The following is a 24,019-nucleotide window of genomic DNA, read 5'->3' on the forward strand; positions in this document are numbered from 1 at the left end:
TGTTAAACAAAAAAGCTATAAGCATGGCATACAGGATAACTATAATTATCTGCTATTACTTAGGCTTATTTCAAATTTCATTATCCCAAACTATTGCTGTAACCTACTCTACCCTCTAGGGGCCATTTTTAAAAACATCCAGTCTTCTGTTAGAATTTTTTTACGCTGTTGTATTCTGTATTTTTCTCTCGTATTAGATATTTTAGAACTTGACATGGCTACATATTATCGCAGTGTTAACAGAACCTGGAACAACTTTGTAGTGTTTGGACTACTAAAATACAGGCTACGATGTTGCTTGGTTGATCGTTACCTGACGTTCGCTTTGTTAACGTGCACTTTCTGCGCATGTTCCAGTTGACATCCTGTGTTATTTACGCAAATCTGCGTAGCTTCGCTGATCTTCGAATCATTACTGTCTCGATATCCTTGCTGTGTATGATATGTAGATCATAAAATCTGGACAAAATTTACGTAACTCGAACGCACCCCTTGATTTTCCTCAGGAAGCCCGTAACTACAGACTCGTACGAACCGACTTTTGGCAAGGCCCTAGCAGTGCTACGGGTCTTTGAAGAAGATTATTTTTAAACTAAAGAATGCACAGTACAGAGGAATTTACTCAAGTATGATACAGTAGCGTACAGAACGATACAAAATGAACAGATAACGAAGGAATATCGACACCAATCTACATTTGCAAGCTGTGTAGGTAGGTAAGACGTGTTTCTTACGACTGACCTGAAAACTAGTTTTACTACGGTTAATTTAAGAATACTTTCGTCCATAAATATGCCTTTTTAAAAACCTTTAAAACTTCAAAGTTGCCGTGCGGGACAAAGAAAACGTTTTTCGCTAACTGGAATCAAACGTGACTATTAGAAAATGAAAAATTCTTAACCAATATGCAGTTAGTTAACCTGTTAACTAGTTAACTTGGATTGATGTGTTCCTCCCTATTTTTCGTGTCTAACTCGTGTTAAAAAGTTATATATGTGTCTGGCTTTCAGACAGCCAACGTCAAGGCATGAACTGAAATCAAACTGCCCGACATTCCAACTGTTCACTACAGCATGTGTGTACGAGCAAGTCCTTTGCTAAGCTATATAATAAAATATGATAGAACTGTCACACCCTGGGGGGAATATAAGTCTTTATTAAATTATTTAATATTTGCAACTTTACGTAGAACAGTCTAGCTGCAGAAATTATTGATCAAACTGCGCTCAATTGAAAGTTTTCAAAGAGAGAAAAACTCGCCAAGCAAGTAATCTGAAGCATCTGCGTTATCCCAGTCGGCCAAACACAAAGGATACACATTTGTCTAACACTTGAAGCCGAGCTGTTTTATCGTCGTCGAACATTATTTCAAGCGCGGTATATCCATGAAAGTAGACCTATATTACAACTATACTGTCTTTAAAAAAAAAGAAAAAAAAAGAATACAATTTGTGTGACAGGTTAGATCCACGTTTCAGACTACGCTGTGACCAGTTGCAACAATCAGAAGTGTGATCCCTATGCCGACTGGCTGCTTTTGTCCACGGACATGATCCTGGCCCATGACATCGTGGTGTCCGGAGGAATAGAACCTGCCATATTATCCAAACCCCAAGCAACATCCTCCCCTCGGATGCTTTCCTGTTAACAGACTGCGGTGGAGTAGCTAGCACCATGCTACACCGTGTATGGCTGAGGTTAGGGGTGTATATGGGGCTGGCTGACTTGTGCTTGGCTCACAGCCTTTTCACCTGTGAGCCAGTGCGTGTTCAGTGGTGCCAGGGCATGCCCTACAACATGACGTTCTTCCCAAACATGCTTGAGCACTACGACCAGGACATCGCTGCCAATAAGATGCAGGTACGTATGGCGTCAGTGGGGCCGTTTCAACAGTTCTGATTGATATTTTAATGATAAAATGAAAAGGTGAGACTGTCAATGAAACTGGTAATGATTCCAAAATTATGACACCTTCACCAATGCACTTGCCTTCACTCTAAAATTGCAACTTAAAAATCATGCTTTGCTTTACTAGACTTATTTAGACCCATTTATGTAATGCAAATATGATGTAAAAATAATGTAAAAAAAAAAAGCAGCCTATGAGAGTTGTTTGCACAGCTTTGTGTGAGTGGATTATGTTGTGAACATGCACTGCATACTTGAAGAATTCATTGAAACTTTAGATAAAATGCAGTACTGAGTATTCTTTGTAGTCTTTTCTGTAGAGAGGTGTAGATAAACTATGCAGTACTGAGTATTCTCTGTAGTCTCTTCTGTAGAGAGGTGTAGATAAACTATGCAGTACTGAGTATTCTCTGTAGTCTCTTCTGTAGAGAGGTGTAGATAAACTATGCAGTACTGAGTATTCTCTGTAGTCTCTTCTGTAGAGAGGTGTAGATAAACTATGCAGTACTGAGTATTCTCTGTAGTCTCTTCTGTAGAGAGGTGTAGATAAACTATGCAGTACTGAGTATTCTCTGTAGTCTCTTCTGTAGAGAGGTGTAGATAAACTATGCAGTACTGAGTATTCTCTGTAGTCTCTTCTGTAGAGAGGTGTAGATAAACTATGCAGTACTGAGTATTCTCTGTAGTCTCTTCTGTAGAGAGGTGTAGTGTTTCTGCCCAGCAGAGGAACTTTCTCGACCATGTCTGACAGATTGAGTTTCACACAGGCTTTGTGAGCAGGGAGTGCTGAAAGATCAGCTGACTCCTTTTGTTACTGTATCGAATAATGGGAGCCAAAGCAGTTCTGGTCACTGGGGAATGGCACTCGTCACTTTAGTGTTCAGGCCTTTGATTTAAAACTCACCACAGCAGAGGAAGGAAGGAAAAAGGGAGAGAAAAAAACATGCAGACCAGCTGTGTGTGTGTGTGTATGTGTGTGTGTATGTGTGTGTGTATGTGTGTGTGTATGTGTGTGTGTGTGTGTGTGTGTGTGTGTGTGTGTGTGTGTGTGTGTGTGTGTGTGTGTGTAGGGGGGGTGTCAGCGTCGGCGTGGCAACAGCAAAGGTACGTGTCACAGCAGAAAAAGATAGAACAGCAGACACATGAATACACTGCTATATAATGAGGCTGGCATTTATTTTCTGGAACAGATTTAGGATATTTCAGCATTTTGGATCATTTGTTTGCAAGGGTGTGGGTACAAGTATATAATGGGCTTGCATTTTTTTCTGGTACAAAACATTTTCAGCTTTTTTTGGATGATTTGCTTACTTTGCCTGGGTGTGAATATCCGCTGAGATGCGGGGTTCGGACTGGGCAAGATTAAGTTTATTGACCGAGGAAAGAGTGCAGCGTCCTGCTGTGACTAACACTGCTCTTCAGGGTTACTTTTAATAGCATGATTAAAGAACAGGAAGTTAACTCCACCCCTTTCCTGATCAAAGTATGCTCCTCTCAGTGAAACCCCTGGTAAATAGTCTATTAACATGCAGTTCCTGCACTATAACTGATAACAATGACATGCATTAAAGTGCCACAATCTAGCTCACACTCACCTACCGACTTGAGACCCAGTTCACAAATATCAGTTCAGTCAGGGTCTCAGGAGACTGGGACATTCTGTGTCAATACACCACACAAATTTGGGCACAGCAGTTGATTTTGTCACTTTTAAATGTTCGTCTTGCAGGTACATAGGAGCAAAGGCTCCTGCTAAAAGGCCAACAACACATTTGTTTTCGCTTTCATGCTACAGTTATGACAGCATGTTCATCAGCATTAATAACTGAAATACAGCAAAGTTACCAGGAAGACAAAAACATAGCTGAGGCAGGAAATATAGTTTGTAGTTTTTATTATATAGTCGTATGATAGAACGAAGTGTTCGTCATAGAGATTCTAAAAGTCTTTAGGCAGTTAGTTAAACAGGAGCTGTGAATAAATCATGTTCTGATTTTCCCTGGAGCATTTAAAGAGAAATTAAATCATGAAAGATTGCAGTTCCAAGCCGCGGCTCTTGACAATGCAGTCTGTGTCCGCCTTTGAAAGCAGACGAGATTTTCTTTTTGTCTCTTTTTAAGGGGCAGATGTGGTAACTTGGGTGTTTTTTTTTTTTGTTTTGTTTTTTTCAGCTTTTCTTGCTTGTGTGCTTTAAAAGCTCATGTGTGATGCCTGAGGCTCAGCTCTTACCCTGTTTCCATGGTGCCAGATCTGAAGTGTAACCTCTTTTGTTTTGCAGCAATTCATGCCACTGGCTACCTTGCGCTGTTCTCCAGATGTGTACCTATTCCTGTGCCAGGCCTTTGTCCCACAGTGCACCGAGCAGACACATGTGCTCCGGCCCTGCAGGGGGCAGTGTGAGCGCATCCTCGCAGACTGTGACAGCGACATGCGCACCTTTGACATCAGCTGGCCACCAGAGCTCCAGTGTCACAGGTGATCAGCCACACGGATGTGCGCACGCATGTGCTGGTCAGCGGAGCCAACTTCTTCCTGTAGACCAGCACTCTTTTCACTGAGTCTCTGAATACTCTGAGGTTACATAAGGCCACCTAGTGCATAACCAAGTATATATAGAAAGTTATTAACATGTCATAACAACAGTTTATGAATTCTTGGTAAAGAAGGGTGTTCGTTGAGTATAATTCGGTGTCTTAATGACTGAGCAGTATCATTATGGTCTCTTTCTAACTGGGTATTAAAAAAGATGAGTTTTCCTTTATGGGTGCCTATTTATAGAGTTTTGCTTAGTAGTGTGAAAGATGTACTTCCAAATTTTATTAGTCTGGTTTTTCTTTTCAGCCATGAAATACTCAAGTTTAGCTTACCCAATCTATTTGGTTTAGTTTTTCTTCTTATTGTAATAGGTTGGAGCCCTGTGACTCTGTAAATGGATCTCCTGGCCCACCTGTAAAGGACATGACCACACCTAAAGCTTCCCCATCAGCTAGCAGGGATCTGGGCTTCTGGTGTCCCCTGCAGCTGAAGACCCGCCCTGGTCAGGGCTCCTCCTTCCTGGGTGCCCAGGATTGTGCGCCCCCGTGCGACAATATGTACTTCAAATTGCAAGAAATTGAGTTTGCCAAGACCTTCATTGGCATCTCTTCTGCCGTCTGCCTGTGTGCCACGCTCTTCACCTTCCTCACTTTCCTCATCGACGTCAAGCGCTTCCGCTACCCGGAGCGGCCCATCATCTTCTATGCCGTCTGCTACAGCATTGTGTCCCTCATCTACTTTGTTGGCTTCCTGCTGGGCAACGAGGCGGCGTGCAGCAAGCCCACCCAGCCAGGTGCCGTTGCAACTGTGGTGCAGGGCAGCCAGAGCAAAGGCTGCACTCTGCTCTTCATGATGCTCTACTTCTTCTCTACCGCTGGCATGGTGTGGTGGGTCATCCTCACCATCACTTGGTTCCTGGCTGCGGGGCCCAAATGGAGCTGCGAGGCCATCGAGAAGAAAGCGGTGTGGTTCCACGCGGCAGCCTGGGGCCTCCCGGGGAGCCTCACCGTCATGCTGCTGGCCCTCAACAAGGTGGAGGGTGACAGCATCAGCGGCGTGTGCTTCGTGGGCCTGTACGATCTGGCTGCCCTCCGTTGGTTCGTGCTGGCCCCGCAGGCCCTGGGAGTGCTGGCTGGCCTCTCACTCCTGCTGGCCGGCATCGTCTCACTGAACCACGTGCGGCAGGTGATCCAGCACGACGAGCGCAACCAGGAGAAGCTGAAGAAGTTCATGATCCGCATCGGCATGTTCAGCGGCCTCTACCTGCTGCCCCTGCTCACGCTGCTGGCCTGCTACCTGTATGAGCAAGCACAGCGCAGCACCTGGGAGAACACCTGGGTCAACGAGCACTGTCAGCAGTACAGCATCCCCTGCTCCTACAGAGTAAGAGCCGGCCTCACCCCTGTTCACTGTCATATTTCCCTATGAGCCAAACACAAACGCTTTCCTCTGTAAATCCAAGCAGCAGTGGTTTTGAGGTGCTCCTGTATGTCCTATTGGTGGGCTCCAAACACTCTAGGGGGGGGTACACCAACACACCAGTGACAGTGAAATGCATCCAACCTTGAACACTTTGAGATGAACAATGGAAAAATTAGATCTGCATTTGTCATAAATAAATAATGCACACATGTAACCTCAAACAGTGTCAGATTCAGGGTCAGTACTCCAAAATATTGAAAATAAAATGGGCATAAGCAGTCCGTGTAAACCAGCAATTGCACTGGAATAAGTTTAGATGCAAATACAGTGCTGTTGTCTATGAGCCATTTTGGCCTGCTAGAATGGTTTGTTTACTTGTTTGTTTTTATTATTTGTCGCTGTGTTTTTTGCCACTAGTTAAGGTGACATTAATGTCATAACACAGGTGTGAGCACACTTAACTTGATGCACATGATATACATGATATATATATACATCAGTTATTGTGTCACACTGAATTTTACAAGTGTAGAGAGGAAACTAGATAAACAACAACAAAATATTGTAATGTTCAAGGATGCTTTACAGTCAACACACACAGTGTGTGTGTATGTGTGTGTGTATGAGTGCGTATGTATATAGAGACATAGAAAACTCTTTACGTACATGCAAACGCATCACTCTTAGTGATGTGCTGGTGCAGAATTCCCAGTAACATGAAACTGGCACTACTAACACAGTTACAACACAGTTCAGTACATTAATAAGAAACCCCGTGTCTTCTTCTTGAATACAATTTGACTTGATTGTTGTTTTGGTTGTTGGGGTTCCAGAGAACGGTTGCTGCTCGGCCAGACCTGTCTCTGTTCCTGGTTAAATACCTGATGACGCTGGTAGTGGGCATCTCGGCTGTTTTCTGGGTCAGCAGCAAGAAAACCTGCTCAGAGTGGGCCTACTTCTTCAACAGGACACGCAAGAAAGAGTGAGCCTGTTAAACATAGTGGTTGAAGACTGTAAAGTTCTATGAAGAATCACCATCTGATCTGAAATCTCTAATGCCCTAAGTCCTGTGCCCTGAGCTCTGAATCTAAACTCTGTCCAAGTTTATCTAATCAATAACCTATGAATTCAACTGATTGGCAACAATGTCATTACAACTGGTTGTAAGGTAAAGGCAGAGAGGCATATCTGCAGGAGTAAGCATTGAAGAGATCTTCTACATTGCTTCTCAGTGTTCCAGGGCTGTTTTCATGCCCTTCTAACTCAGGTGCCCTTGGTAATATATTACAACTTTTAAACTTGAACATTATTCACCCGGTCAGATTTTAGTCCAGACATTAGATTAATCTGCTCTTCTCTCTGTAAACGGGAGTGACTGCCCAGCTGTTCTGTTACCTTAAATCTGAGATTTTGGCATTAACCAAACCAGAACTAAATAGCAGATAGAAATACACTAGATATGAATGTTTTTATGTTGGTCTTTGTGACATCTGTTCATATACCAGCTAATGATTTAAGTCCACTGAAAAGCACTAAAGCACTACAATTACACAATGAGAATGCTCTCTCTCCCACTCTCAGTCCTATCAGCGAGAGTCGACGTGTCCTGCAGGAGTCCTGCGAGTTCTTCCTAAAGCACAACAGCCATGTGCAGCACAAGAAGAAGCACCACAAGCCCGGCTCGCACAAGCTCAAAGTCATCTCCAAGTCTATGGGCACCAACACCGGCGCTCCATCAGCCATTACCTCCCCCATCCTCATCGGCACGGGCAACCACCACGCAACCACCCACAGCACGGAGCCAGAGCTGCGGGGTTCATCCGAGGCATCCGCACGGGAGCAGACAGATCAAGGCAATGGCTCAGGGAGGGCATCTAGCCGGGGAAGCAGGGAAAGGAGCGCAGCACTGCAGGCAGAGAGACGCAGCAAGGCTGGCAGCTCCAGCAGAGTGAGCAGCAGAACAGAGAGCCTCCGCAGAGTCCCTGAGGGCAGGTAAGCTCAACTGCTGGCTAAAACACTCAGTGTTACACTGCAGGTTTATATGTGCAGCCCAGTTTAAAAATCTCAGGTCAAATCCCTTTTAATCAGCTAATATGAGTGTCAGAAACATAAAAACAGGAAAATTTGAGTTTCTAAATTGTGACTATCGATGGTTTTTTATCCATCGTTCAAATTTTTAATTTTCTTTTTTAAAAATTGGGTTTAAAAATTGGAATACAGCTTAAAAATTGTTGTTTTGCCTCACCCGCTGTCTTTGGAATCTATCATAAATGTCAACCGTGTGATGTAGATGGTGAACAACAACTCTAGTATGGAAAGCGGTTTTAACATATAATGGGTTTTGTTTGACTCTCCCTAATACAATTTAAGATATCTTAATTCATGAAGACATTTTTTGAATCTTGAATTAGATTTATAACTAGTCAGAAACAAAGTGGACATACCTATGATTTGCTTTACAATTAGTGGTAATATCATTTTGGCTATCTTAAATTTATATTGCATATATGAATAATGAATTTCAGATATTTTGAATCTCCTGTACAAATCAACGGCAAATGTGACATCATTCATTCTAGTAAAACTGTAATTAGAGATGTCTTGAATTAGCATTATGTCGACTCGAACTGTAATTAGCGATATCTTGAATTAGCATTATGTCTCCTCAAACTGTAATTAACAATATCTTGAATTAGCATTATGTCTACTCAAACTAATTAGTGATGTCTTGAATTAGCATTATGTCTACTCAAACTGTAATTAGAGATGTCTTGAATTAGCATTATGTCTACTCAAACTAATTAGCGATATCTTGAATTAGCATTATGTCTACTCAAACTGTAATAAGAGATGTCTTGAATTAGCATTATGTCTACTCAAACTGTATTTAGCGATATCTTGAATTAGCATTATGTCTACTCAAACTGTATTTAGCGATATCTTGAATTAGCATTATGTCTCCTCAAACTGTAATTAACAATATCTTGAATTAGCATTATGTCTACTCAAACTGTAATTAGAGATGTCTTGAATTAGCATTATGTCTACTCAAACTAATTAGCAATATCTTGAATTAGCATTATGTCTACTCAAACTGTATTTAGCGATATCTTAAATTAGCATTATGTCTACTCAAACTGTATTTAGCGATATCTTGAATTAGCATTATGTCTCCTCAAACTGTAATTAACAATATCTTGAATTAGCATTATGTCTACTCAAACTGTATTTAGAGATATCTTGAATTAGCATTATGTCTACTCAAACTGTATTTAGATATCTTGAATTAGCATTATGTCTACTCAAACTAATTAGCGATATCTTGAATTAGCATTATGTCTCCTCAAACTGTAATTAACAATATCTTGAATTAGCATTATGTCTACTCAAACTGTAAATAACAATATCTTGAATTAGCATTATGTCTACTCAAAGTAATTAGCGATATCTTGAATTAGCATTATGTCAACTCAAACTGTATTTAGAGATATCTTGAATTAGCAGTATGTCTAGTTGTAAATTAATCACAGATATTTTTAATGCAAATCTGTTCAGATAAGTAACTGTTAAAACCGCTTATCATAAGAAGTTGATGCAGTAAATGATACAAAATGATAAAAAGGTGTGTTGTATCCCCAAAATTGACAAAATTCAGCTTTAAAAGGGCACATTGGAAAGGGCCGGACGCTTACTCCGTTATCTGTAGTGCAAAAACTGACCGACTTGCTAAGCTTTGTGGCTGAAACCATAATAGGCTAAAAGTACTCCACATAGTTGTATTATGGAGATTTATAGATTATCTTGTGAATGTGAATTTAACATAGATTGGTTTTACAACAATAACGATAACTGAATATTTGCAATTAGCTAGCTAGCCTTAGCTACTGTCATTAAAAGCTACTGTCATAAAAAGGTTTCTAATGTTCATTATTTAGCGAACTAGCTACATTTCTCATAATGTTCCAGCATCTTTCCAAAAACTTGAGTGGTTAACTTATTTCAGGTTTTTTAATGTACAGATTTAGCACTAGAAATACGCAGAAGTCAGCCACACAGAAGAGAAGGTAATTATAATGCATACATTTTAATGCTTGACATATATAACCTAGAGACATATGATTAACCTACCAAAAACACATATTAGACCACTAAAGCAAATGCATTAGCTAGCTTAGCTAAGACATTGGATATTAGCCAATGGGAGCACTGCTAGCGTTAACTAATTAATGCCACTTAGACACATGACAAGCTAGTAAAATGAGAAATAGCTAGCTAACCAGCTAATCAAACACCCCTGCTATAAATCATTTTAATAGACAAGATTCCTTGTAGTAATACATTTTACTTTTAGGATCTGTTTTCAGTATAATGGCTAATATAAAAGGCTTTTACTAGTAGGAATTCCCAATTCTGACTAATGGGTCAGGTTGTCTGTTGCTCTCTGGTGCAGCTTCTTCTATTTCTGGCTCAAGTCTTAATGGTTGAATTTCACTGTTCTGATACAGTCACCCCCATTGTCACTGCAAATCTTCATCAAATTTAAAAATATCTTCAGGATTTGAAGGATCAGCACTGGAAAATTCACAGTCTAAGTCAGTTATAATGGTATTTGATCATGACATTGTTCGCTGTTGTCAACCAGTTACATCACTTGGAAACTTTCTGGAATTTACGGAACGTCATCGGGTGTTTCCGCCAATTTACTTGACTTCGCTGTTTTAATTCACATATGACATAAATTTACTTGAATTTCATTTTAATTCAGATATACTGTTTTTGCAGTAGCTAAGATAATGTGAACTCTTCAGGGAGGTCTATTAGGTGGTGCTTGGCCTTTAAACCTATGACAACAAAGGAGACATTCTTATTATTGTGACATGCTTTAAGATCTCGCCTATGGTAACTTTACCCTGGTAGAAGTCTGCCATCGACTTTTTCAGACATCAGCAGTAAGTCGTAGCCAGTGTCTCATTGACAGTCTTTGTGCTGCCTGTACAGGGTGAAGCCCAGTGACTTGCTAGAAGAGGTGCAGCTGCCTGTCCAACATTCTTCCTTCCGGAGCCCCGTCCTAAGCTCCGCTCCCACACTTCCAGAGGTGGCTGCAGAGCACAGCCAATCCAAGGACAGTTCCAAGTCCAATGTGTGAACAGCACACGCTTACACAGTGCCACTTTCGTACCTGTCCCGTTTGCTTCCGTCTGGGATGACTGCAAATATTTAGCCAAATCACTTGAACCACTCTTCATTAAAAACATCAAATATAAAAGACAAATGCTCAGTACTGTCCAGACCCAACAAGTGCCTGACATATTCATTATCTAAAAATCCAGTGGACAAGCAAAAAAATTAGAATGCCAAATCTGAAGTGCCAAAATGTGCCTCTTACCTGCTGTCACATACTGTCAGTATGTATTAGCACCAGAAATCTTGTATACTGTTTGCTTAAGATGCTTGGTAACTGAGCACATGCTATTCTCTTCTGAGCATGCCAAGTAACTTATTGGTGTGGTAGTTAAGTAATTTAAAAATGTTTTAGCTTCAAACATGTAATGGAAATCTGCGCAGGCCTTTGACATGTTACACAGAGAAATGACAATGATTAATTTGGGAAAATATCAGGAAATATAATTAATATATTACAAAATATAGTAATTTCTATATCCTGAAGTGTGTGGTATCATCTAATTGAACCTCATGTGAAGTCCCTTGTAGCCAAACTAACATATTTGGACACAGCAAATTCAACACTAACTGCCCTGATTCTTTCATACGTTTAGATTTTTTTATTATTATTATTTTTTTTTTTACATGTTTCAGTTAGACATGTTTCATTGAAAGAAAAAAAATAATGTAGAGAGCAACTCTACACAAAGTCCTACTCAAATGCTTTACAGTGTTGCCAAATATACACTGCTTTGATTTTCACTGATATTTTGAACATCAGTGACCAATGGCAGTTACTGTGGGACCAAAATCATACTGTGTACTGTGGCATTTTATGTATGTTGTCCATAATCTGTATTTAATTTTGTTTTGGTGTCAGTTATGGCCAGAGAAATCCAAAACCCAGTTCCTTTCACTGACCTCTGCATAATACCTCTGTGTGTACGTCTGGTGAAGAGATGTTGAAATGAGGTGTGGTGTGATCCAGATAGTAAATGGAGAATCTAGAAAAGCACAATAGTTGGTTAGGTAGCACATTTTAGCACATTTTTTCTTGTAAATATTGATGAAGTATCACTGGAAAGGTCTTCACACTGGAACAGAGCCCTAGCATTCCCCAATTCAGTTTCAGTGGTTCAAGGGAACAACCAAGCGGCTCTTGTTATTTAGTGCTACACCTTGTTTACATCTGAAATTTACATCAAGGTTCTTAAATGTGGCTCTCTATTTTGGATTCTGTTCATTTTAGGTGAACTGATCAGTGGGGAAACACTTTTATGCTGGGTAAAATTTTAAAATTGTGTTACATGCTGGAAATTAAAGTTCACATCCATATCCAAGTTGTAAATACAATTCACAAGCTGAAGATAACTATATCTTAGTGCACAGTATAACTAGCCACAGTGATATTAACTATTTTAATTCTTTCAAAACAGATGAATATATGGCTTTGTTCTTATAATTCAGTTTCTACCTTATTGTCATATAAAATAGCCATTGATATTGCTGTCAATTTGTTTGTTTTTTTGCAGCATTGTAATTGTTTTATATATATATAATGACCATCCATTACAGACCACAAGGTTCCTTTTTTTTAATAAGAAGATACAATTAACCACTGGTAGAGACTGAGGATCAAACTTGTCCAAACAGGATTGTAATATAGTCATTCACAAGGTGTTTTGTCACAATGTCCTTCACCATAGTATTTTTGCATTTTTCTCATTGCTGTTTTATGTTACATTAATAAATTATACATATATTTACATTACTACTGTGAATCTTTTAAAGGGGGGCATGCCCATTGTAATGTCTCGTTTGTTTGGCCTAGGCCAAAAACTATTTTTCTGTTGGTTTCACTCTCATTTAACATTTTCAGCATTGGAAACAAAATTACTTTGTTGCATTTGGTGTTGATATCATTATGGTAGGCTTTAGTGGATGTACTAGTGTATATGTTAACAATTAGATGCACACCACCAGCTGTCCTAAATCTGTGTTAAATATTTTACAGTGATACAAATGAGCTAGATCCCTTCTAAAGTTCCAGTTATTACTGGCAACTATACCTTTGTCTTTAATTGAAAACCTGTCTTAATTGATTGGTATTAATCCTTATGAGAGAAAATCCAACCAGAAATGAAATATATTGGTTTAAAGTGAAAGTAATGAATGATGTACTGTACATTTTTAGTGCTGAGAACCAGTCTGTATAAACCATTTGAACTGGACATTTTTTCAAGGCATTGTCTTCTGTAAAAATTGCATTGTGTGAAAATCAAAATTACTCTAAGCCTGTTCAGAATGGTGCATGTATTGGTCATAACGGGCCATGTGGATGAGCTTATGACTTCATACGTGTGAAAAAAGAAAGGAAAATAGATTTCTGGGATTTTATATTCTTATTGTTTTTTTATCAACTGTTGTATCACATCATAAATGTATTCTATATGTTGTAAACGTTCACATATTTCATATATAAAATAGTATTCAGTTAATAAAGTAAGAAAATTTGCAATTAGCTCAGTCATTCTTACTAGTTTGTATACTCTCTATTATACTCAGAAATAAAAAAATAATATCGTAGCATACCATGGAATGTGATCTTTTATGCATAATCAGGAGTTAGCAAAGAACTAAAACTTCTCATATACCCCACATTTAGGCACAAGCTTACTCCTACTCAGTGTTTGCCAGAACATCCAGTGTGTGTCTGCTGTTTGGTCAAAACCAAATCAGTCCTGAAAGAGGCCCCGTCAGCTGTCTTCTGAACATTATAGCAGCGATCAGAATGCTGAGCAGTTTTACTGTAACAAAGAAAAAAATACTAACATAAATGCTTGTTTGGTTTATTTATGAAAAGTTTGGAAAAGGATGTGGTCGAAAGCTGTCTTTTTTAAGGCTCTTTAGGACTTATTGAGGATTCGCCACAGAGACCCGGACATGTAGTATGGTCTCAGCATGGTGCCCTCATTACGCTCCAGATCCTCCACTAGAGGAGACAAAAACATTACAGTGGAAGTGAAAACAATGTAGTCCTGTTGATTGGAATATATAGTAGCTTAAGACTGAAATGTGAGCTAATAATGTTTTTTATAATTCTACTCTCTCTGAAGTAAAGGGACTGGACCATGCAAGCTTTCAACTGTGTGCCCAGTGTCATGAACTGGTGGAATGAGTGTATGTGTGTGTGTGTGTGTGTGTGTGTGTGTGTGTGTGTGTGTGTGTGTGTGTGAGTGTGTGTGTGGCTTACAGAAGCAGAGAAAAAGGGTGTCCACACACATGCTGTACACACTGAAGAAGCCCTGAGCGATCAAGTAAGCTCCTGCCATCACCGTCTAAAAAAACAGCAGTAGTAGATATATACGCTGGGCCGTCAGTACTATAACAGGCACTGCTCTACAGAATAAATGTGTAAATCCTGGTTATTTATAAAGTGACTTTACAGTTGCTGTCATTAAACCCATTTATACAGTGTACTGAATATGCTGATGTTTTGATCTCACACAGAAGCAAGTGTCAGCACTTGAGTTTGTTCTGAGGTTATCCGACAGTGGAGGCAATACATACGATAACGGGCAACCAGTAGTAATGCAGCAGCTGAATCTGGAAATTGTCATCTGGCAGCCTGATTCTCCCAGAGAAGAAGAAGAAAGCCAGCAGACCTTACAGGGAATGTAGAAAACCCCCAGAGTTACCTTTTAAAGTGTGTTGTACCTTTTAAATGTGATGAAGTGTAGTATGGGTAACATACACATGACTTCACACTGTATTTCTCACCCACTAATCCGACCACCAGCACCTTGCCGGAAAACAGCAGTGTGTCTGTAACACAGTCCAACACCACCACCCTGTGGACAGAGGGACATGGTCAAGGACATCGTGCTAAACTTGAGCTAGAACAATTGGTACTCATATTAAAAATATGTATACAAATTATTTTCACATGAGTATGTACTGATAAATTCCTCCAGTTAATATTTTTGCCTTCAAAACAAGGAAATGGAAGTAATTTGTTCCACAACAGCAACATTAAATCATTCACATTCACACACAACCCCATACGTTCAATAATATGTACGAAACATCTCCTCTGTCTGAGGACTTACCGGTTAATATTTCTCCTCAAGAGCATATAAGCATTCTTGCCAGACACATGGAAATTGTTTCCATGTATAGCAATCTGTATATTATCAACCACAAACAGCATGTTGAGTCAGATTGTACACTCAGTAAATTTCACTAGTCATATGGACACAATTACATACTTTGATGCTATTACCACAAAGTGAAAAAAAAACCATATCATACTAATATACACCATACAGTTTTTCATTTAGTTTTTATCTAATACTCATACTAACGCTAGACAACCGATCACTGAAGACACATAAAAACAGTTATTTCAGCATCGATCATTTTTTTGTGTGCAGCTGGATATGAGACACACCATGATATAGGTGTTTCTGTGGAAGAACTTGAGGAATTTATCCAGGAACCAAAAGCAGCATTTGAGGGACATCATCACAAACTGACAACAGAAATTCCGGCAGTCTGTGGAGTAGACAATTGTGTCACATTACAGTTACAGACAGGAGAAAGCAGGACTAAGGTCATGAAGGTTTTATATATATTGTTACCTCTGAACCTATGGTCAAGATATTCCAGTAACATCCGAGGGACCTGGAATATGGTAAGGATGACAGCACCCAATGCTAAAGAGCCGACATGACACCTTGAAAAAAAGCAGTTTAGTAGACTTTAGAGGTGGGGAGCAGTTAGGACTCTGTACTAGGTTAGTAGTCACCAAACCAAGGGAATGTACTTTCGGGTGTGGCTGATATCAAAGCAATCGGAGCGGAGCAGGGATGAAACACGAGTGCTATGTACCCTAGTGTCCGGATGAAGGCTTGTAAGAGAGGGTACGGGGGAATGTCTGCTGGTTTACTGAAGGCCCAGTAGAAGGATGCGAAGGTACCGGCTAGTGTACACTGGCCCAGGGCGATGATGAAGTTCACGCACCAGAGGAAAGCCAGCAAATTATAGATCTGCAGGTAGGGTGCGATCCTTGAGAACAAGTCCGTGTCATCGTATTTAAAAAACACACAGCGCACAGATGGACAATCAGGATGGAGAGAAGCACTGAATTCCTGAAAAGAAACAAGAAGAAGACAACAACAACAGTATAAATAAAAGGAAAGAGATGTGAAATGAATCATTACCAGGCTATTGGAACATGTCAGTAATCTGAATGCATCTAAAATAAGTCATTGTGAAGTATGAATATCATATGAATATCATATACATTCACCATATTATGTCTGTATGAAGCTGCAAATAGCAAAATGTGAATGTTATACTATATATTTGAAAGGGAACAATATTACAGTTTGGGTTTATAGTGTGTGGGTGTGTGTAGGCGACTGACCTTGGGAATGCAAATCTCTGAGCCTGTCATAGAACTACAGTTGGCTATGGAGGAGTTGAGAGCAGCGACATGGTATACAGGAGCACCTGATGTGGCCAAATACCTGAGGGCAGTAATGGTCAAGGACACAGCCTAACACACACACTCTACACACAAAATACTGACACAAGCACATTTTCAACAACAAACTACCAATACAATCCAAGCTACAGCACTAATTCAGTGGCGAGGACAGATATACAGTTACTGCCTTGCTTTGTTAGCAGGAAGTGAAGGTAGGTGAGAAGAGGAAGTGGCAGAGGATACAGGCTAGTGATTCCCCAGTAGGCCATGCTTATCACCACCAGCAGGAACGTCACCAAGGGGTAAGCCAGTGTGGTCGTCACACAACTCACCGCCCTACACACAGCACAGAGCACAAAAGGCCTCATGTAGCCTTAAGAGCACAAGAGAGCCTTTATACAGGCTGCCCCCGCGAAGTGGCTTTATATGAGTAATAATGTAGGAATGCCGAGACTGCACTGATTTGAAGAAAAATGTTAATGGGTTTCTTGTATCCAAGGTGATTTTCTGTTTATAAACAACAGCAACAACAACAAAAACAAGAAGGACATAGCAGATGGCTGACATTTGTTTAAAGAAATGCTGGCAATGGATATATTTACTACCGCCTATGTGTCTGAAGGCCTAAAAAGCTCTACCTGTTGGACTCTTTGATCAGTGCCAATGCAACAGATATTCTCCTCCCCCGATGTGTCAGGAAGAGTAAAATTACGAATTCCAAAAGACACAGGCTCACCACTGCCACATAAACACAAACACACAAAAATCATTCACATACAGCAACAGTATAAACCAAAGCCATGCGTCCATTCTTAGAAAAATTCCTTTCTTTACAACATGTTTGTTTCTACTTTATATACTGTCAATACATGTCTTGTGAGAAAATCTGATAGCCCTTACAGAAGAACAGCCACGTCTCTTTCACTTGAAGGTAGACAGAGAATTCTGAATTATAAGTAATGTCACCGAGGGTGAGTTTGGAGTGTCTGTAGTGGTTATATTCCCGGTAACAGTAGTAGATACCTGAGAAAGACAGAGTAGACAGCTTACATCCTCATTCACTAATCTAACCCCCTGCAATTTGTCTTTAAAATTAAGGGTCCCATGCAGAGTTCATACACTATAGGGCAGCAAATCAGTGCCAGTCATAGAACCATCCACAGTAATTTGGTATTTTCCTTGTTTCAGTGCAGCAGGAGACCATTCATGAAGGGCTTAATTATTACCCAGTGAGCTGGTCGCTAATGGCAGGTATGTTAAAACATGTATTGTACAGGCTTACCATACGCTGCAGCTACGAGCACTCCCACGATGAGAGCCAACAGTAGCACGAACATCAGATATCTCATAAGCAGGAGGAACATGAGGCTAACAACCATAGCAACCACCAGACCTCTGAGAGAGAGAGAGAGAGAGAGAGAGAGAGAGAGAGAAATATTTACTTAAAATGCATACAGAAAGTTTCAAATTTGTTGTGTATTACTCATCTTAAAATTGATTTAACTATTTTTCCTCATCAATCTAGATAAAATACTCCTCAACAAGAAAACAAACATTGGTTTTTATAATGTTTTGTACATTTATTTAAAATAAAAGTCTGAAATACTGCATTAACATACATATTGAGGTCTGTTGTTAAGACACTTTTTATTGAGCTCTGTTGAATCCTACTTCTATCAATGGTCCCTGTAATTTTTTTTAAACTTCATTAGGGTTCACCTGTGCTTCACTGAATTGACTGAACATAATCAGGGAAGGCAGAAATCTGTCTGTTTATGGACTCACAGTTCATAGTGTCTGAGTGAAAGCCAAGTCATGAAGTTCAGAGAATTGTGTCAAGAATTGTGTCAAGACACAGATCAGGGGAAGGTTACAAGAAATATTCTGCAGCTTGGAAACTGCCCAAGATCACAGTAGCTTCCATCATTCTCCAATAGAAGAAGTTTGAAACCACAAACAGTCTCCCTAGATCTCGCTGGCCAGTATTATATGTAGTATTGTATTGCATATAGTATTGTATTCTATGCAGATTGATGAAGGAAAATCAACTGAAATCTTTCTGTATATATATATATATATACACACACACACACACACACACACACACACACACACACACACACACACACACAGAGACACACACACACACACACACACACACACACACACACACACACACACACACACACACACACAGAGACACACACACACACACACACACACTATACAATGTCTGGGTGTAATACAATCTTGTATAAAACTAACTTACATTAATATCCAATACCATGATGTAGCAAAATCCTCAAAAATCCGTAACCCCACTGACTTAAAGTTGAATCCTGAAACAAGAGAGCTGCAAGCAAAAAATACTGGTCAGCAAAAGCAGCTTATAGATCAACACCAACCATCCATGCATATGTGTGTGTGAGTGTGTGTGAAGGATTACTCCATAGCACTCTTTATGTGCTTGACTGTTTCATCTACGGAAGCGAATCCAGGGAGAGAGAAGTCTGGAGGAACGTCCTGTAGTTCAAAGCTAGGCAGGCATTTCCCTAGTGCTGAGGGGAGAGAGACACAGAGAAACAGAAAAATAATATGACTTTAAAAATGAAACCTACTGACTTATGATGGCGGTAAATGCACAGTCCTGGTGGTTTGGTTATGTTTTAGTGCATAGCATAGTCAAACTGTTACAAAACAGGATGGACAAATAGACAGGTAGTTGTAAAGGTAATCCTGCTGTCTGTACCTGGTTTACTTGGGGTGTAGAAATACGGACAAAGCTCTTGATTGAGGATGTCTTGAACACTCTGTAGTAGAAATGCATGTGAAAATCTCATTAACATACTGAATCCTATGTATGTGTGATTGGCTTAACCAATGAATTAATTCCATCTACTTGGAACAAAGGGTTGCATATTGCAAAGACTTCTGATATGACAGATTCTGTTCTGTCAAGGGGGTGGTGAGGATTTATTTGCCAGCGATAAAGTTGGTTACATTGCTCATTTGCAGTGTGAGGTTTTACCATTGTGGTTTGGGCAAGGTCAAGTCTAGGATCACAATACTGCTGCTGAAAGAAGTCTTTAGGTAGGGCATCTGGGGCATACGCCTCTGGGGGCAACTTCCAGAACTCCGAAGGGCATTTTTTAACACAGACCTGCAAGCCAATGCACAAACACACAGAGTGAAGGAGATCTTATTTGAGCAGCTAAACACAGTGTTGCTTTTCATATTTATATCTACACTTCATTGTTCATTGCATGATACAGAAAAAGGCTCCTAAGCCAAGCAACAAAAAGATACCCAAGCCCCCAGACTTACAAACTTGCATTCACATACTACATAATAAACTGTTTTGTAATAAATGAGTCTCATGTGCAGATTTCTAATAGGCTACATTCAAACGTGTTCAGCCTCTGTACAATTTCAACAGGAAATCTTTGTGGAAATCTCACTTGAGTGGTTGGACACTGGAGACCCTCTAGAGTGGCATCCATTTCTGTGGTTGCTCTGGCACACTTCAGAACGTCAAAGTAGAGGACATTTGGTTTGTCACTGAAACACAAGAGGATGCTGGAAACAAATGCAGCTTGACACATGAATATTAGCCAATTAAAGAAACAATTTTTATTCAGTTTTTTGAGCATGTGTATCAGGCTTCAGTGGTGTAGTCACACCATTACTCCCCTAAATGTTCTTTCTTCTAGGGTGAGTTTGATTGGGGTAAACAATAAACTCCGTAGTGTTGTGACACTCCTAGACCTGAGTTTGGACCCTTTGTTTTAGAGGCAATCATTAAACATGTGTGATTTGATTGGGTCCACTTGTTGCTGTGAATTGCCAATCATGAAAATATTTAACCTAAAATCTAACCCATCTTGCACTGTTGCTCTTTAATGTATCCACATGATTTGAACCTGCACAGCTCCACTGTAATGCTAGTTCTACTCATTTGAGAGAATATTGACAGTGTTCCTTACATACTGAGTGTGCTGTTTTGGTATTCCTGTGAAGACATAAATACTAATCCAGTATGTGAGGGACTTACAAATTGACTCCAGATCCACAGAACATCCCAGTGGAATTCCGGGGCAACAGGACATGACGAGGGTCTCCATACAACAAAGCTGTGTTACAACCTCTGTTAGAAGGATATCTCACAAGCCATACATGTGTAAAAGACCTTTCTTATAAGCCCAGAATAATCATTTTTCCATGAAAGTGTAGTTGGAAATGTTTCTTACCCAGGATGCCAATAAGCATATAGCTGACAATGGCAGCCACAAAAGCCATACAGCAGATAATGTCTGTACAACTCCTGAAGAAAAACAAGAAGTATTGCTACACACTTGTATCATTTCAATTATGTAATAAAGTTATTTAGCTAAGTCAAATGACTTTCAAATAAGTTTTAGTAGATCTATGGCCTTCATATATTTCTTGTATAGAGCTAATAACAGACATTCTGTGATCCATGATGTGTGTGCTTTAAATAGTTTACTAAAGTCAACTGATATGAAGGAGTAAATGGGAGGAACATTGAGAGATTTAAGGACTCACCTCTTGCTAACTGGTCCCCTGAAAAAAGGCTCATATGGGAAAGGTTCCCCTGAGAACATAGAATATAATGAGTTTAAACCTATGAAAAACATACATTCAGTCAGGTGTGTCTGAACTTTTGACTGGTACTCTATATTTTGTCTAACACATTTTATATACAGTTACATATTTTTATGACACCTTCTGTACACATATGCTTTTGATCTGATACATAGTTACAGATCGTACACTACATGAATGTTTTTAATATGAAATAGACCTAGCAAGTATGTAAGAGCTATTATAATTTTAACATGAAATGTACATGATAGTTTTGTACAATGTTTATTTGTTAACCATTGCATATGGCGTATGGGTTTCTCATAAAATCTTTGGCATATGGATGGATATATCTGAAAAAACAAACAAACAAACAAAAAAAAAACACCTCACCATTATAATGCGGTTTCCTGACCATCGTACTCTTCCTCCTTGCACTTTCGATCACACAGAGTCCGCAATGTGTAATGTTACAGTAAAAAATATTCTTACATATGATACTCTGTTCTTATGACGCACACATTCCAGGTTATGGACACATTGTGACGTGTGAAGTCACAGCACGTTCTCATTCTCAGCTCATCAACAAAGGCATCTTGGTCGCGAGCACCTGCCTTCCATGCTGTGCGATGCTCACACTCTGCTTGCTATGTCATGCGTCGGATATTTAGGCCTATACGCTTAAACTGTCCAAGGTTACTGTGCTTTTAACGTACTAAAAAAAGCTAAACAAATAATAAAATAATCTTTACATAATAATGTAACCTTAGGCTTGTCACCAAGATATAACCTGAGGCTAAATGACACGCACCCCGTCCCCTCCCAAAACTACGTCTATGCGACTGACAAATAATTTTTTGACAATTCTGAAAAAAACTTTAAAGTCTGTAATGTATGCCAGAATAAATGAATGCTCCCAACTCCAATTTTTATCAGGAAGGACATGGACCCTGATTGATTGTTTATTTGAGATAAATAAAAGTCTGCAGTCAGTCTGCGCTTAAAAGAAGACTCTCCCGCCCCCAATCGAGTAACACTTTTAGTACATTTTACCGTCATTCATCGTCGAATCACAGGACGATCGCCGTGTGATTCGTCTGTTCGTCTGTCACTCAGAGCTGATCCATTTCTACGTGTGTTATTGATGAATTTGTGTGTCAATCTGTGTGAAACTAAACAATAAACAATCATGAAATCATTACGGCGTTCCCTTCACGTCGGATACATTTCCAAAAATGTTGTAAAACAAGTTTACAGCTGCTGAAGTTGCAGCAGTTTTGGAAAATAGCGGCGAAGGTAACGGAGCTTTAGAGCCTGAGGGTTTGATTCCTTTGATGAAGAAGAATACAAAAATAAAAGATATCGATGGCTAAATTTATATGATTTTACAATGTTGCTAACGAAACAACAGTGGATTAAGATAGCTACTATATATACTGCTTCTGTGAAAAATTAATGAAATTGATTTCTGATACACTTAGCACAGTAAAAATAATACAGTAAAGTACAGTGGGAAAACAAATCACACACACGCACACACACACACACACACACACACACACACACACACACACATATATATATATATATATATATATATATATATATATATATATATATATATAAATAAATAAATTATATATATATATATATATATATATATATATATATATATATATATATATATATATATATATATATAATTATTGTCAAAGGTTTGTTTTTAAGCATGACAACAAAGAACGTAATGCTTTCTGAAATTAACTTAAATTTCTTCTTTCATTCCAACAGATGAGAGGTTATTTTAGCCTTTGACTGAAGATAAGGCACATGCACTACACAAATTTTACTTCCTCAGCTCTAGTATATTTGTAGAGAAAGACAAAGAGAGAGTGTGTGTTTGTGTGTATGCATGTGTGTATCTGTCTCACATCTGTGGCCCTTTCATGCTCGCCAATCGGGCCTTCTACCAGAGGTCTGGAAGTTTTAGCTTTGCTGCTCCCAGGATTGCACTCTTGTGGACTGAGATTGACAATGTCATTCTTGAGATCTGTTGAAGCTACTCCTCGAGCTTAGGAGTCACTGCCCCAGGTTCCCCTATCACCACTGGGACAACCTTGATGCTAACCCTCCACATTCTCTCTTCTTTCAGTCCCTGGTATTTTTGCAATTTCTCATATTGCTTCCTTTAGATGTTTCTATCACCACTACTGTTTTCTCTATCTTGTCCACTGTCTCAAGCATGACTACTGCAACAGCATATACCAGTTTCTTGGTTCCAGTTACACTGGTTACTGGTAATGTGCATATTGCAGCTTCATATCTGTTAGCACACTGTCTGATGACAACCAGTGACATCACTCGTCAACTTTCTGGAATTTCCAGAGCGACATTTTTTGGGTTTTTCCTTCAATTTACTTCAGTGAACATGTTATTTTAGTTTTAATTTACATGTGCATTTTTTGTAGTATCTAAGATAATGTGAACTCTTTAGGGAGGTCTATTAGGTGGTGCTTGGCCTTTAAACCTATGACAACAAAGGAGACATTCTTATTATTGTGACATGCTTTAAGATCTCACCTATGGTAACTTTACCCTGGTAGAAGTATGCCATCGACTTTTTCAACCATCAGCAGTAAGTAGTAGTCAGTGTCTCATTGACAGTCTTTGTGCTGCCTGTACAGGATGAAGCCCAATGACTTGCTAGAAGAGGTGCAGCTGCCTGTCCAACATTTTTCCTTCCGGAGCCCCGTCCTAAGCTCCGCCCCCACACTTCCAGAGGTGGCTGCAGAGCACAGCCAATCCAAGGACAGTTCCAAGTCCAATGTGTGAACAGCACACGCTTACACAGTGCCACTTTCGTACCCGTCCCGTTTGCTTCCATCTGGGATGACCGCA

The 24,019-nt window shown here is 39.6% G+C and overlaps 2 protein-coding genes across 4 annotated transcripts; one reads left to right on the forward strand and one right to left on the reverse strand.

The window, feature by feature from the left end:
- The first annotated feature begins 363 nt into the window (after positions 1 to 363).
- fzd6 (frizzled class receptor 6) lies at positions 364 to 13,546 on the forward strand. 3 transcript variants are annotated; one of them, XM_081714296.1, is made up of 8 exons: positions 364 to 712; positions 1,461 to 1,860; positions 4,187 to 4,383; positions 4,815 to 5,826; positions 6,699 to 6,847; positions 7,447 to 7,857; positions 9,885 to 9,929; positions 10,864 to 13,546. In XM_081714296.1, the coding sequence occupies exons 2-8, from the start codon at positions 1,675 to 1,677 to the stop codon at positions 11,009 to 11,011; spliced, it is 2,148 nt and encodes a 715-aa protein (XP_081570422.1). In that variant the 5' UTR covers positions 364 to 712; positions 1,461 to 1,674; the 3' UTR covers positions 11,012 to 13,546. The 3 variants fall into 3 exon arrangements, with proteins under 3 accessions (XP_081570422.1, XP_026863750.2, XP_081570437.1); XM_081714311.1 differs by lacking the exon at positions 364 to 712 and adding an exon at positions 2,979 to 3,012 and having other exon boundaries at positions 1,721 to 1,860; XM_027007949.3 differs by lacking the exon at positions 9,885 to 9,929 and having other exon boundaries at positions 369 to 712.
- On the reverse strand, positions 12,201 to 23,735 carry LOC145659497 (choline transporter-like protein 4). The gene is made up of 15 exons (XM_081722287.1): positions 23,702 to 23,735; positions 18,789 to 18,858; positions 17,802 to 17,914; positions 17,420 to 17,542; positions 17,158 to 17,257; positions 16,763 to 16,855; positions 16,457 to 16,559; positions 15,919 to 16,178; positions 15,669 to 15,763; positions 15,479 to 15,582; positions 15,138 to 15,211; positions 14,809 to 14,879; positions 14,599 to 14,693; positions 14,282 to 14,366; positions 12,201 to 12,217 (listed from the first exon to the last, which is right to left on the reverse strand). Exons 1-15 carry the CDS (start codon positions 23,733 to 23,735, stop codon positions 12,201 to 12,203), a joined length of 1,437 nt encoding a protein of 478 aa, XP_081578413.1.
- Positions 23,736 to 24,019: the final 284 nt, after the last annotated feature.

Source organism: Electrophorus electricus, chromosome 1, assembly GCF_041902795.1.
Source record: "Electrophorus electricus isolate QZ-2024a chromosome 1, ASM4190279v1, whole genome shotgun sequence".
Taxonomy (NCBI): Eukaryota; Metazoa; Chordata; class Actinopteri; order Gymnotiformes; family Gymnotidae; genus Electrophorus; species Electrophorus electricus.

Coding starts and splice junctions, on each gene's coding strand:
- fzd6 (XM_081714296.1), top strand. CDS start 1,675: ATGCTACACCGTGTATGGCTGAGGTTAGGGGTGTATATGGGGCTGGCT. Junction 5,827..6,698: donor GCATCCCCTGCTCCTACAGA/GTAAGAGCCGGC, acceptor TTGGGGTTCCAG/AGAACGGTTGCTGCTCGGCC. Junction 6,848..7,446: donor AACAGGACACGCAAGAAAGA/GTGAGCCTGTTA, acceptor TCCCACTCTCAG/TCCTATCAGCGAGAGTCGAC.
- LOC145659497 (XM_081722287.1), bottom strand. CDS start 23,735: ATGGCATACTTCTACCAGGGTAAAGTTACCATAG. Junction 16,179..16,456: donor CAGAGATTTGCATTCCCAAG/GTCAGTCGCCTA, acceptor GTTTCTTTTCAG/GAATTCAGTGCTTCTCTCCA. Junction 15,212..15,478: donor ACAGAAACACCTATATCATG/GTGTGTCTCATA, acceptor GATAATATACAG/ATTGCTATACATGGAAACAA.